The sequence below is a fragment of the Saprolegnia parasitica genome (genome assembly GCF_000151545.1).
Source record: "Saprolegnia parasitica CBS 223.65 unplaced genomic scaffold supercont2.318, whole genome shotgun sequence".
Classification (NCBI taxonomy): domain Eukaryota; phylum Oomycota; class Saprolegniomycetes; order Saprolegniales; family Saprolegniaceae; genus Saprolegnia; species Saprolegnia parasitica.
This window is the reverse complement of record NW_012156712.1, coordinates 1-11,945: the sequence shown is the minus strand read 5'-3', so window position 1 is coordinate 11,945 and position 11,945 is coordinate 1. Positions and strand designations below refer to the sequence as shown.

The 11,945-nt window shown below is 55.2% G+C and overlaps 5 protein-coding genes and 1 non-coding gene across 6 annotated transcripts; 4 read left to right on the top strand and 2 right to left on the bottom strand.

The window, feature by feature from the left end:
* Nucleotides 1-588: 588 nt before the first annotated feature.
* On the bottom strand, nucleotides 589-1,179 carry SPRG_16582 (hypothetical protein; the record flags this gene model as incomplete). The annotated part of the gene is made up of 3 exons (XM_012355848.1): nucleotides 589-727; nucleotides 774-917; nucleotides 970-1,179. The coding sequence occupies 3 exons, from the start codon at nucleotides 1,177-1,179 to the stop codon at nucleotides 629-631; spliced, it is 453 nt and encodes a 150-aa protein (XP_012211238.1). The 3' UTR covers nucleotides 589-628.
* A 544-nt stretch (nucleotides 1,180-1,723) lies between these two features.
* On the bottom strand, nucleotides 1,724-2,485 carry SPRG_16581 (hypothetical protein; the record flags this gene model as incomplete). Its single annotated transcript, XM_012355847.1, has 1 exon — nucleotides 1,724-2,485. The coding sequence occupies one exon, from the start codon at nucleotides 2,483-2,485 to the stop codon at nucleotides 1,841-1,843; it is 645 nt and encodes a 214-aa protein (XP_012211237.1). The 3' UTR covers nucleotides 1,724-1,840.
* An 823-nt stretch (nucleotides 2,486-3,308) lies between these two features.
* On the top strand, nucleotides 3,309-4,157 carry SPRG_16580 (hypothetical protein; the record flags this gene model as incomplete). Its single annotated transcript, XM_012355846.1, has 2 exons — nucleotides 3,309-3,439; nucleotides 3,677-4,157. The coding sequence occupies 2 exons, from the start codon at nucleotides 3,309-3,311 to the stop codon at nucleotides 4,155-4,157; spliced, it is 612 nt and encodes a 203-aa protein (XP_012211236.1).
* SPRG_30211 lies at nucleotides 3,567-3,639 on the top strand. The gene has a single exon. It is a non-coding gene; the product is annotated as a tRNA-Val (tRNA).
* A 3,502-nt stretch (nucleotides 4,158-7,659) lies between the features above and the next one.
* SPRG_16579 (hypothetical protein) lies at nucleotides 7,660-8,236 on the top strand (the record flags this gene model as incomplete). The annotated part of the gene is made up of 1 exon (XM_012355845.1): nucleotides 7,660-8,236. Exon 1 carries the CDS (start codon nucleotides 7,679-7,681, stop codon nucleotides 8,234-8,236), a length of 558 nt encoding a protein of 185 aa, XP_012211235.1. The 5' UTR covers nucleotides 7,660-7,678.
* A 630-nt stretch (nucleotides 8,237-8,866) lies between these two features.
* Nucleotides 8,867-9,480, top strand: SPRG_16578 (hypothetical protein; the record flags this gene model as incomplete). Its single annotated transcript, XM_012355844.1, has 2 exons — nucleotides 8,867-9,402; nucleotides 9,456-9,480. The coding sequence occupies 2 exons, from the start codon at nucleotides 8,867-8,869 to the stop codon at nucleotides 9,478-9,480; spliced, it is 561 nt and encodes a 186-aa protein (XP_012211234.1).
* Nucleotides 9,481-11,945: the final 2,465 nt, after the last annotated feature.

The following is an 11,945-nucleotide window of genomic DNA, read 5'->3' as shown; positions in this document are numbered from 1 at the left end:
AAGGTCGACGGCGCCGGCGGCGTAATGCTGCGACATGTGGCATGTTCTCTTAGAACAATGTGATGGCTGTCTTCAATTTGCCGAGTGTCCCGGTAAGATGGCAGAAATTAAAGACGAGGAAACATTGTTTAGAAGGAATCACCCACAGTTGATAGCGCAGCATGGCGTTACGTGCCGACGATGTAATGCGATCGGCCAAGCTTGGGCGATTCGGCGGACTGCCCCTTGGCCACCTGGTGCATGCTGCGAGCGATAGAGGTTGGGAGCGCGCCTCGAAGAATTCAGTTGCATGTCGACGCCGGCGTCAGGTCGTCGGCCATGAAGGATCGGCTTCGACTTGAGTCCATGGAGAAGGGACCTTGACAACGAAGTACACCTTGTGCCCAGGTCCTTGGCGCGGTCACGACCCCGCACGCAACGGCGGCTCGTTGCTAAAGGCTCGGTCGTCGTGCGGTGCTGAATTCGTCCCTGCTGTTGCGAAGCAGCCTCAGCCCGCGCTCGCGACAAGTGGCTGTGACGCATTTCCTCATCTTGCACGCTTGCTGCTGTCGCAGCCCGCCCTCCGCAATCTCCACCGCCCCGATCTATTTGCATGTAATACAGGTGTACTATATAGATGTTCTTTGACTTAATGCTCTAGCGCCCATGCGAGTGCAATCGCTCGCTCGAGCATAGTTGCGAGCTCGGGCCGCCGAACCAACCGTGCTTTCGCCGTCGCCAAGGACACCTACATGGCGTTACAGCTACGAGCCATGCGTTCTTATTGTGTGTACCCATTCCCGCCGTCGGCTAGCAGCTTCTGACCACGCATCAAACTCGCGCGTGACGCGCATGCCAAAGCCGTGCAGGCGGCAGGGCTTACCTTTCGCCGTCTCGTAGTCGACGGCGCCGAGCTCGCCGAGGATGTCGCCGTGCACCTAGTCGCTCGCGCCAATGATACGATGACCTAAATGAGCAAGACCGTCGTACCCCAGCCTCTTCGGCGAGTTCACGCGCTGCACACGCCTCAGCGGACTCGTCCGCGTCCCAGCCGCCCTTGGGCAGGATCCACTGGTCGGCATGTTTGGAGCTTGAGATGAGGAGGACGCGCGCGCCGTCGGCCGAGAGCGGGACGGCGCAGACGACAAGGCGCGCGCGGCCATCGTAGCGCTGCAGGTCGCGGCCCGACCGCGAGGTCATGGTGCACCGATCGGCGACCACCATGGTTTCAATACCGTAGTTGGTTTCGTAAATGACACCAATCATCGACGCCAACGGCCTTGCTTTTTAGCCAATCCGAGCCATGTAACGGTGGCATCGAGAGTTATCACAATCCACGGAAACATTATAATGGGAGACGTTGGCCAATCAGCGATGCGCACCGTCCGGTAGCCAATGGCGTGCGACGATCCTAACCGTCGGGTTGAAGCCCGCTTGAAGTGGCCACACGTCGAGACGCGCGGGCGCGTAGACGAGGTGCGCTTGCACCAAAGATAGAGTGACCGTTGCGTGGGCGTGGGCCCGAGACGGTATTCGGCCATGCCGCTTTTCTACAGCAGTATGATGCATCAACGCGGTGTGGCATGTTGAAGTTGCGGCAGCGCCGGCTTCCCGCGTGCACAGCATCCGGATAATGGACAGTGGTCCTAGCAACTCTTTCTTCGTCGACCCACGCGCGCTGTGAGCACGAATCGTTGGTCTTACACATTATGTATTCATGTGTCTGATGGAAAACCGGTGTTTCTCTAGTCGTAGTTGTACAAAGGGCGTACAAAACCTTGCCAGGGGTCGACTTTTGTAGAAAGATGACATGTTGTCCACTAGAAGATAGAAAATAACAATCTGCATGGAGTCTCTTCTGCTAGGGTTTGCGGAAGAGAAGACCGAGAATGCGAGGCACCGTGCGACGATCGTCGTTGTCAAAGTACTCGCCAAGTCGCGCCAACACCCAGCCGCGCGCCTGCGCCGCCGCCACAAAGTCACTCGTATGGTGCGTAAAGGCCGTCACGGTTTGCTTGGTGCCATCATCGGTCTCAAAGCACGCCTTGGTGCCCGCGTACTGCTTGAACGGATGGAGCTCACCAACGTATACGAGCCCGCCGGGCTGGAGCACTTGATCGACCTTTTCAAAGATCGGGTCCAGATGCTCGATGTGTTCGAGGACGAGGCTGAACGTCACAACGTCGACGGAGCTTGGCGAGGCAAACGCGTCCCACGACGGCGCGAGGAGGTCGCCTTGCAGAAACTGAACGTGGGAAGCAGGCACCTTGGCGCGGGCCACAGCGAGCATCGACGCGGTGAGATCGACGCTCGTGAGGCGGCGCGTTGTGGGTGCGAGCCAGGTCGAGTTTTTGCCCGTGCCGCAGCCGAGCTCGAGCACGTGCTCAAAGGTGGTTTGCTGTTCGAGGAGGAAGCGCTGGCCGACGAGCGTCTCTAAATCGCGCGTCCGGTTGGTGTTGGTGTCGTAGATGGCGGCCCACTGTGAGTACGCTGCTTCGACGTTCATGCTGATGGTGATCGAGTCAATTGCAAAATGCGCTGTAGAGAGATAGTCGCACTACTCGTGGTGTGACAGGCGAAAACAATGGTCCACCTTCACTCACACACTCGTCTCTCCCAGCATAAGCACAGCATCGGCTGCATGTCTGGAGCATCATGAACGGAGAACCACACGCTGTGTGCTGCCGTCTGTTGCATCGCGCCAGGTGGCTGGTGTCTTCAAGTTGCCCTGATCGTTCTCGTTTTCTTCTGGGCCAACAAGACGGCTTGTGGGTCTGATGCCTGGAGCTCCGTAGCGAGTAGCTGATTCCATGGTGTGTGATGCTAGAGCAGGACGACGCATCATGGCTCCAGAGTACTACCGCGGGATGACGACCATGCGGATAGTTTGCAGTACTAGTAGCAGAGAAGGGCGGATGATGAAAAGTTTTGAAAAAGTTTTAAAAACGTTTCGTAACACGCGCTCGATCCCTTGGCCGTGGCTGATGCGCCACTTGAAATGGTGTGCGGTACCTATGGTAAGGTCGGACAAATCGACGACCATCGGTTTATTGCCGAGACCACACCATCCCATATAAAAAACAAGATCCAACTCTCCTTACTTCGACTGACTATGCTAACGACTTTAGCATCGAAAAACAAACTACCCGTGCATACGTCATACGAACCATGACACACCCACTGCTTTTTAAAAGCGATGGACCCCCTCCCAGCGTTCACAGTGTTGATTTAGAAAGCCGTCATTTTCGATTCCAACTCAACACGCTTACCATGTACTCGCACCCCCGACCCCATACGGCGATCTGCCGTTCCTCGCGCTAGCAACGGCCATGGCCGACGCCCTGCCACCGCCGACGGACCTTCAGTTGGCCCCGTGGGCATCGCTTTGGCCCATCTCAACGTCCCGCGTACCCGTCCTCGTCTCGATCGGCCGCGCGTGTAGCATGGGGTATTACGTGCAGTACGACATGACACTCGCCTGTCCCATCACGGGCCATCGATGGACCATCCACAAACGCTACTCGGACATGTTGCAGTTGCGCGAGATGCTAGCGACGACAACATTGTCAAGATGCAGATGGCAGTCGACCACCCTTTGTCCAGTCGGTGGATTCCTGCTTCACATGCAGGAGATGCGGGGTTCGAGCCCCGTAGGTGTTGTCCCTTCCTTCTCTTTCCCTTTTGGCGTTGGCATCAGCACTATCAAGTCTCAGCTTGACAAAGAAAAACGCCAAGTGCTCGCGTACATTCTGCGCTTGCCGTTTCCAAAGAAGCACTTTGATGCCGAGAAGCCGAGTGTGATTGCCGAGCGCATGCAGAATCTCGGAGGTTTAGTCTCGCATGTCTGGAGCCTCTACGCGGCCGCTTGGCTCCACGCTTTGCAGTACCCGGACGAGCCGCCAGTTGTGCCGGCCGGTGTCCTCGCGCGACTGTTCATCTTTCTCTGTATTCCCCAGGAAGCCTTGAATGTCACTGTGACGACGACCATGCTTGCGACGATGGACGACGCGTGTCCGATCTGCTTGGAGTGCTTTGCACCACCCACTGAAATTGTCTTGGAGCTGGCGTGCGGTCATGGCTTTCACGTTCCATGCTTGCGCGACTGGCTGGTCATCACGCCGCGCTGTCCGACGTGCCGCGGAGCGCCCGGATCAACCGTGCTGCATGTTCCGTCGTAGATACATCTCGATGAGGCGCACGATAATGAGTCGGCTAACAAAGATACGACGGCGTCAGGGATTCATTTGTAAAAGTCACTGATTCATTTGTATAAGTCACTGGGCAGCATTGATGTGGGGCTCATCAACACGTGCCGTTAGCGGGTTCGTTGCGTTGTGCAGCCATCTCAGTGCAGCAGAGACGTTGTCTCATGGTGACGGGTACTACATGGTCGCTGGCTTTACACGCGCACGGTGGTATTGTGGAAGCGTGTGACGATGCACAGGCATGAACACCAGCGTATGTTGTCCCTTATGCACGTTGGCGGTGCGGCACCTATTACGAGAGCGAAGCTCCACGCAAGGGGTAGGGTTGTGGGTTCACTGGTTCTTGACGCCGTGTAGTAATATCCTGCTGGCGACGGAATTGAGCCGACGCTTTTCCCAGGATTTTAGCGGCGACAAGAGCCAAGGGTCTGTCTAGAGGAGGCATGTGCAGACCCCACGTTTTACATTGTACCTGATTCTCCTGCGTCCTATCGATCCTGCCAAAACGAGCCAGTTTCCGGGGCCATGCAAGCATGAAGTGACAATGTCTCGAGTCATCGTGCAGATCACATGGTCCTTGTCAATCAATTATCTGGGCGAAAGCTCAAGCGGAGAGACCAAACGAAAAACCTCTCTGCCACGAAAAACTCCAATTAAAAAAAGTATCATGGAGTGGCGGCAATGATCGATCACATGCCCTCCACGACATGCGACGAGGCTGGTTGCTCCACCTCAGATGCGTTTGCACACGCACACAAAGTACACTCTCCCGTTCCTCGTCTTTAAATCTTGACAACGCAATCGCTATTCAATGCATCGCGTCCGCCAAGGCGCTAGTAGCCACGTCGCCAGTCACGCCCTCGCCACTGACGCTGGCATGCTTCAACGACAGCCTCAGCGTTTCAGCTTGCACCCGTCAGGCTCAGGCCACAGTGCATTTGGCTGCGCTGTACAATACGGCATGACGCTCAAGTGTCCAATCACATCCGCGCCTGGACCATCTTCAAGCGCTGCGCGCAGCTGCTCCAGTTCCGATCGCATAATCAACTTTGAGTGTTTAACTTCCTGGCTTGGCTCTCAATTGTCTTGTGGAGGGCACGGCAGTACTAGTATACTGGAGTGGAAGGTCACCACAGCTTTCGCCACATACATGTATGTATTATTTGTGGCACGTGTACTTACATGTACCGAACTCGATGGCTCAATTGCTGGCATACGATGCCTGGTACCAGGCTCGGTGGGAGACGCGCGTCTGGGTTCATCATGCAGTGCATGTCTCCTTGTAGTATTATTTTCTGAGTACGTTCGCACGCACGCCACACCAAGGATTGTGCCCAAACAACAAGCGTGTGGTTTGCGGTGCTTCCAGAGGGCTTCAGTGGCCGTGTCCCAGGCACGTGCAGGCGGTGACAAGTTGAAGGGATTGACCAATGCTATGGTCTTTGACTCTGTCTCTTCGGATATGCCGGCCTCGTAACAGCGGACGGCGCTTTGTGAGTGACGGTCGGTGCGGGTATCCAACCAGCGAATCTGTTTGCGAATCATTTTGCTGTGGCACATCCTTTGGCTCCTTACTATTAGTCGCTGTTGCCTTCATACCACATTGGAGTCGACAACGGTGGGGCCTTCATGGTGTACCTAAAGACTTGCCATCTAAAAGCTCTTTACACACGACTATACTGACTGTACTGACTCGAGTCTGCCGAAGATCGCCGTGCGAGAACGTCTGATAACGACCACCCGTGCACCCGGCGAATCTAAAAACAGAAGGAAAAATCACATGTTTTCTTTCCGCGTCGCCTGTCCCACTTAATGATGGGACAGGAATGGTCACTTTGCCTTTAACCACGCCTTTGACATGACGTCCCGCCACACGACGAGCGATGACATTCACTTTATTGCGTCGGCCAAAGCACTACTGGAAGCGTCGTCGTTGTCTCCACGCCCAGAAGCTCGCCCGTGGGACAACGCTCCAACCGCGCTCGGTCTCTTGCCCGTCAGTCTCACGGCGTCCATTGGCTCGGGTCAAAGTGTCCTTGGCTACTTTGTACAATATGACGTGACGCTCAAGTGCCCGATCACATCCCGCGCCTGGACCATCCACAAGCGCTACTCGCAGCTGCTCCAGTTTCGATCGCAGTTGGCAAAGCTCCACGCTGCGTCTTCGTCTCCTTCACTTGCCCACGTTCTCAAGCTGCCCTTTCCCAAGAAGGCACTTGACTCGGAGAAGCCGAGCGTCATTGCCGAGCGCATGCAGCGCTTCCAGATCTTTGTCGAGCACGTCTGGAGCTTGTACGCGAGCTGCGTGGTGCCGATGGATGGCGCGCCAGAAGACGCCGCCGTTGTCGCGTGTCTGCGCGAGTTTCTGAGTGTACCTGAGGCCGTGCTGGCCATCTCGGTGCGCCACATGGAAGAGACGCCCCAGGACATGGACCCGTGCGTGGTGTGCTTGGGCGAGTTTGACGTTGACGCCTTTTGCGGTCCGTCGACAGTGCTTGCGCTGGCGTGCGGTCATGTGTTCCACCGCGACTGCCTTCAGCAATGGTGCGCGGTGGCAGCAACATGTCCGACGTGTCGGCGTGATGTGGGCCACATGACGAGCTTGAGCATACAACTCGTTTAAGTGTACGAGTCATGCAATAGTGTGGAAAATATGTGTTCTAGTTTCTCTCAAGTCAGATTCTTAAACTCCAATCAAACAGTTAATTATTTTCATTAACGTCAGATCGGAAAGTTGTGTACGGTTTCACATTAGTCAGGGTTTTTATGATCGGACTTTTACGTCCTCGCTAGAATATAACGGTATCGCAAACGAATGCCACGTTGTGCGTCGGGTTGGGAATGACCACGAGTGTACTACAACGACTGCTATTGTAATAGTTTGATGGCAAAATCCATAACAAGTGCACGAATGTAGCGCCTTCCATTAGAAAATAGAAAGCACCTAATTATGTTTCAACGATATCGTGGTAAGTGCGCGGAATGGGAGAGCATATCAGTATCTTCCTACAGTCTCCCCAGCGACTTCTGCGACTGTGTCGTTCGAAAATTTAAAATGCAGCCTCACGATGGCATTTATTGAACCTTCTGGCGTGTACTGGAGAGGAATGAAAAGTAGCTGCTTCAAGCTTCAAGTCGTCAGTGGGCCAATACCAATAGGCTTGCAACAATTCGCATGATCCCGTGATATGCTTTCTACTGAGCCGTTTTTACCCCAATTCGCGCCAACTCTTCCTATCATCACAGACTGACGCCCAGGGCGACTCATTCACATCTTTTTATCCTCTCTCGGTAGCATGCTCCCGACCTCTTCTTGGAAGAAGGATGAAGTGCACTTCATTGCAACTGCCAAAGAACTTGCCGCGTCCTGGCCAAGCACATGGCCACTACTGGCAGCAGCTCCATGGACAGCAGTTTTCGAGCTCGCACCTGTCGTTGTCACGCCATCGATCGGCTCGGGACCACACACGCTGGGGTACTTTGTCCAGTACAACATGACATTGCAGTGCCCGATCACGTCGCGGTCCTGGACCATCCACTCGCGCTACTCACTGCTGCGTCAGTTTCGATTGCATTTAGCAAAGCTCCACGCCGCGGCGCCGTCGCGATCCCTTGCTCACGTGCTTCAGCTGCCCTTTCCCGACAAGACATGGGACCCGGAGAGACCACGCACCATTGCCGAGCGCATGAGGCGATTTCAGAGCTTTGTCGAGCATCTCTGGAGCTTGTACACAAGCTGCGTTGTGCCCGTGGCTGGCGCGTCAAAGGAAGCGAATGACGTCGTTCAATGTCTCCGCGCGTTCTTGTGCGTGCCGGCGGCTGTGCTGGCGATATCGGTGCGATGCGTCGACGCCATGCCCCACACGATGAGCCAATGCGTGGTGTGCTTGGCCGAGTTTGAAGCCGACGACTTGAGCTCTCCGTCAACGGTGCTGGAGCTAGCCTGCGGCCACGTCCTCCATCAAGTTTGCCTTCGGCAGTGGTGTGCGGTAGCAGCAACGTGCCCGACATGCCGGTCTGAAGTGGGGCATGTGACGCTCGTTGAAATGTAATTCATGGCATTTTTGTGCGATTTGAGAATATTAAATACAATACGGTACCGTGATCACTCTGATCTACACGTTCCGTGCACCTTGGCCATGAACAATGGCCGCGGGATTCGGACCCGCATGGAGACGGTCGCCTGTGGGTTGGCAGATCGGCGCTTGCATGGGCCACGTCGGTTCCGACTTCAACCATCCAATGGGTGCGGCGACGCAAACATAGACATTCCTTGAAAGACGATTATAGCCCCTGGAATTCGCTGACGTGCTCAGCCAATACAATCGTGGCACTACCGGCATGCACTAGCGGGACGTTTTAGAGTATCTTGTGAGTGATGGTCGATTTAAAGGTGTATGCGAATCATCGCGCCTGATACATCCTTGGGAGCTGTCGTTGGGTGCTTGCCATGTGTGCGTTCTCGTTGGTTGGCGACACAAGACATCCAAGTGGTTGTGGTGGAGACGGCTGTCAGGCTATTTCTCTGCGTGGTCTCACTTTGTTTTTACCCGCGCACTCTGTACGTTTGACCGCGCACGCATGACGTTGCGTCACGTTGCGACCGATGAGATTCATTTCATCGAATCCGCCAAGACATTGTTTGCATCGCTCGCGCGTACAGCGTCAGTGAGCCCGTTTCCATGGCTGGCAAATCAACGCAGACGCCCATCTCTCTGGACGCGTCCATTGGCTCGGGTCAAAGTGTCCTTGGCTACTTTGTACAATATGACGTGACGCTCAAGTGCCCGATCACATCCCGCGCCTGGACCATCCACAAACGCTACTCGCAGCTGCTCCAGTTTCGATCGCAGTTGGCAAAGCTCCACGCTGCGTCTTCGTCTCCTTCACTTGCCCACGTTCTCAAGCTGCCCTTTCCCAAGAAGGCACTCGACTCGGAGAAGCCGAGCGTCATTGCCGAGCGCATGCAGCGCTTCCAGATCTTTGTCGAGCACGTCTGGAGCTTGTACGCGAGCTGCGTGGTGCCGATGGATGGCGCGCCAGAAGACGCCGCCGTTGTCGCGTGTCTGCGCGAGTTTCTGAGTGTACCTGAGGCCGTGCTGGCGATTTCAATACGCCACATGAAAGAGACGCCCCAGGACATGGACCCGTGCGTGGTGTGCTTGGGCGAGTTTGACGTTGACGCCTTTTGCGGTCCGTCGACAGTGCTTGCGCTGACGTGCGGTCATGTGTTCCACCGCGACTGCCTTCAGCAATGGTGCGCGGTGGCAGCAACATGTCCGACGTGCCGGTCTGAAGTGGGCTTTATGGCATACTTGGAGCTCCACTATTATAGTATTGTGTCGACGATTCTAAACTCTTCTACTAAATTTTCTTTTCATTTTTTGTTAAAAGCTCGACTTTAATATTGGTGAAATGTGAAACCGATGACGTGGATGTCGTGTACGTGGTGGAAGTTTGGCGGATATGGTAATATACGTTGTAACCTTATCCGTGCCTGCTGGATGATTCCTCGAGTACTAAGAGTATGTTTTTTCATTTTACGCTTTTGGAATAAATAAATGTCTATATTTATTGTGTTGCTTCAAACGACAAGGCCAAAGTCGAGCGGCTCCAGCGTCGCCAGCCATGCCCCATCGCTGTCTTCGAGCAGATCGGCGCACAGCGCCCAGTCGGCAGCGTCCACGGTCATGTCTTCATCGCCCTTTTCGAGGTCGTCCAGGGCGCCCGGAAAAAGCTCTTCGAGAATGTCAAGAGACGGCAGCTCCATCACCGAGGGACTTTCAACCTTCATGGTTGGAGACGGCAGAGGCGACGACGCCAGCGAGCCCTCGCGCTTGCGGGCGATCGGCGTCGTCTCGAGCGTCGAGCTGCGCTTGAACTCGTGGTGGCTGAATGTGCACACGTGCGACTGTGTCTTGGTCCACTTGCGGAAACCAAAGTAGTTGAGCTGGCGCTGGAAGCTCGCGAGTTTGTTGTGTTTAAAGTACTTGGGGAGGACCTCGTTTTCGAGGCGCGTGACGCTGTAGAGCTGGATGGCGGCGCCGTCGGCCGACCACGAGATGATGTTGGGGTCTTCGGTGGTGAGAATGGAGTAGAGGTGGCGAAGGAACTTGGGCACGCCGGTGGTGCGGGGCTTCTTGGAGGTCGTCATTATGGTTGTTGTTGTTGTTGTGGTTTGAGTTGCGAGAGGCAATTGCAAGAATGAAGAGGCAAACGCGTGGTCATGCTCGTGTGGTAGGAAGGTTCGAGCACGGTTCGAAAGGGACCAAGTGGTGCTAGGCAATCGCTCGGAAGTCTCCAACGCGGCCGATCCAGGTGGCAGTGATACACGATGGCCTTGTGCTCACAACGTCCGAGTCTGTCACGCGGGACCTAGCATGTTACCAAGAGTGACCTGTCGACCAGTCTGTAGCCTGTCACGTTATCCTATGCCCTAGGAAGCAGCGCCATCGAGCCCTCTCGATAAGATCTTCAAACGAAAATCATGGAAGGGTCCATCGACACTTGATGTGTATGCGAAGCACGAATAGAGTCTGGCGACTGTACTTGATACCTCGAAAGAAATACCCAGATAGCCATAACAGCTTGCGTCGCTCTACAGGTCTTGTATTCCATAGCCCAAAAACGAAATGCCCTGGTATACCATATCCATGTAATCCATGATCTCTCGTTCGCATGCAGTGCTGCGGTGACCAGCGCACATCGATGGTGTTGCATGGCCGCGGTCATCGCTTTAAGGACAAGCGCGCAAAAACATGTGGCTCCGGACCAGATTGCCAGATGTGCGCGCACAAACGAGCCAGATTGACAGGGGTGTGGTCCGCGTGCACTGTCTGAAAGACGAGACGACGACTGTGGCTCGCTCTACCGTGGGTGGTCAAGCTCTTGTCTGGATAGTCAAGGACGTGCCACCTTGCTGAGCTCTCCCCTACCGGGACATCACCGCCTCCTTCTTTCGCCGGCGTTCAGAGCTCACGTAGCCATGCTCTCAGCAGTACACAGGGTCGTTCGCCCCTTCTTGAAATGCTTGCAATGAGCAAAGGATCACGGTCGAGGTGGCCGGCCAGAGATTTGAAGAAATGCAGCACGTCCATCGGTCGACACGTGACAAATGAATTCGCCTTTGAACAGTCGATAGAAACGGAGGCAGTAACGCTACACGGTGCTTCTCCGAGCCGTACGACGACGGCCCATCGAGTGGCGAGGAAGCCGACGAACGGTATCTATGTATCGATAAGCACTCTGTCGACTGCACAATAGGGAGCGCACGTCCTTTGATATTGTTGTACTTGTCTACTTGGCTTGGCGCTCAGCCCACCATGCTACAAGGGCAGCGCTGATCTCGCCGATTGGTGCACAGCCACCAGTACATGTACCAAGCATTCTTGACGGCAATGGCAATCGGATTGCGTCATCATGTACCTGAGGGATCCGATTGGCCAGCCTTCTGACGTCGTTGCATAGCCATCATCCAAGCACGGCACGCGAGCGCGACGCTGGACCGCGACGGCCTCGGAGAACGCCGCCCATCAAAGCGCGCAGCTACCCTCGTCCTCCACCTGCTTTCAAACTTTGCCGTCTCGTTGTAATTAGGTAGTACGTGGCAGGCTCGTCGGCGGTTTGCAATTGCAGTACACTGTATCATCCGATAATTGCACTGTACGATGAGGCCGGCCTGTCTACGTGCTGGTTCGACACCCAGTCACTTGGCACTTTCCAAGATGCTCCGTGCGCGCCTCAAGTCGACGCTGGCCGCGG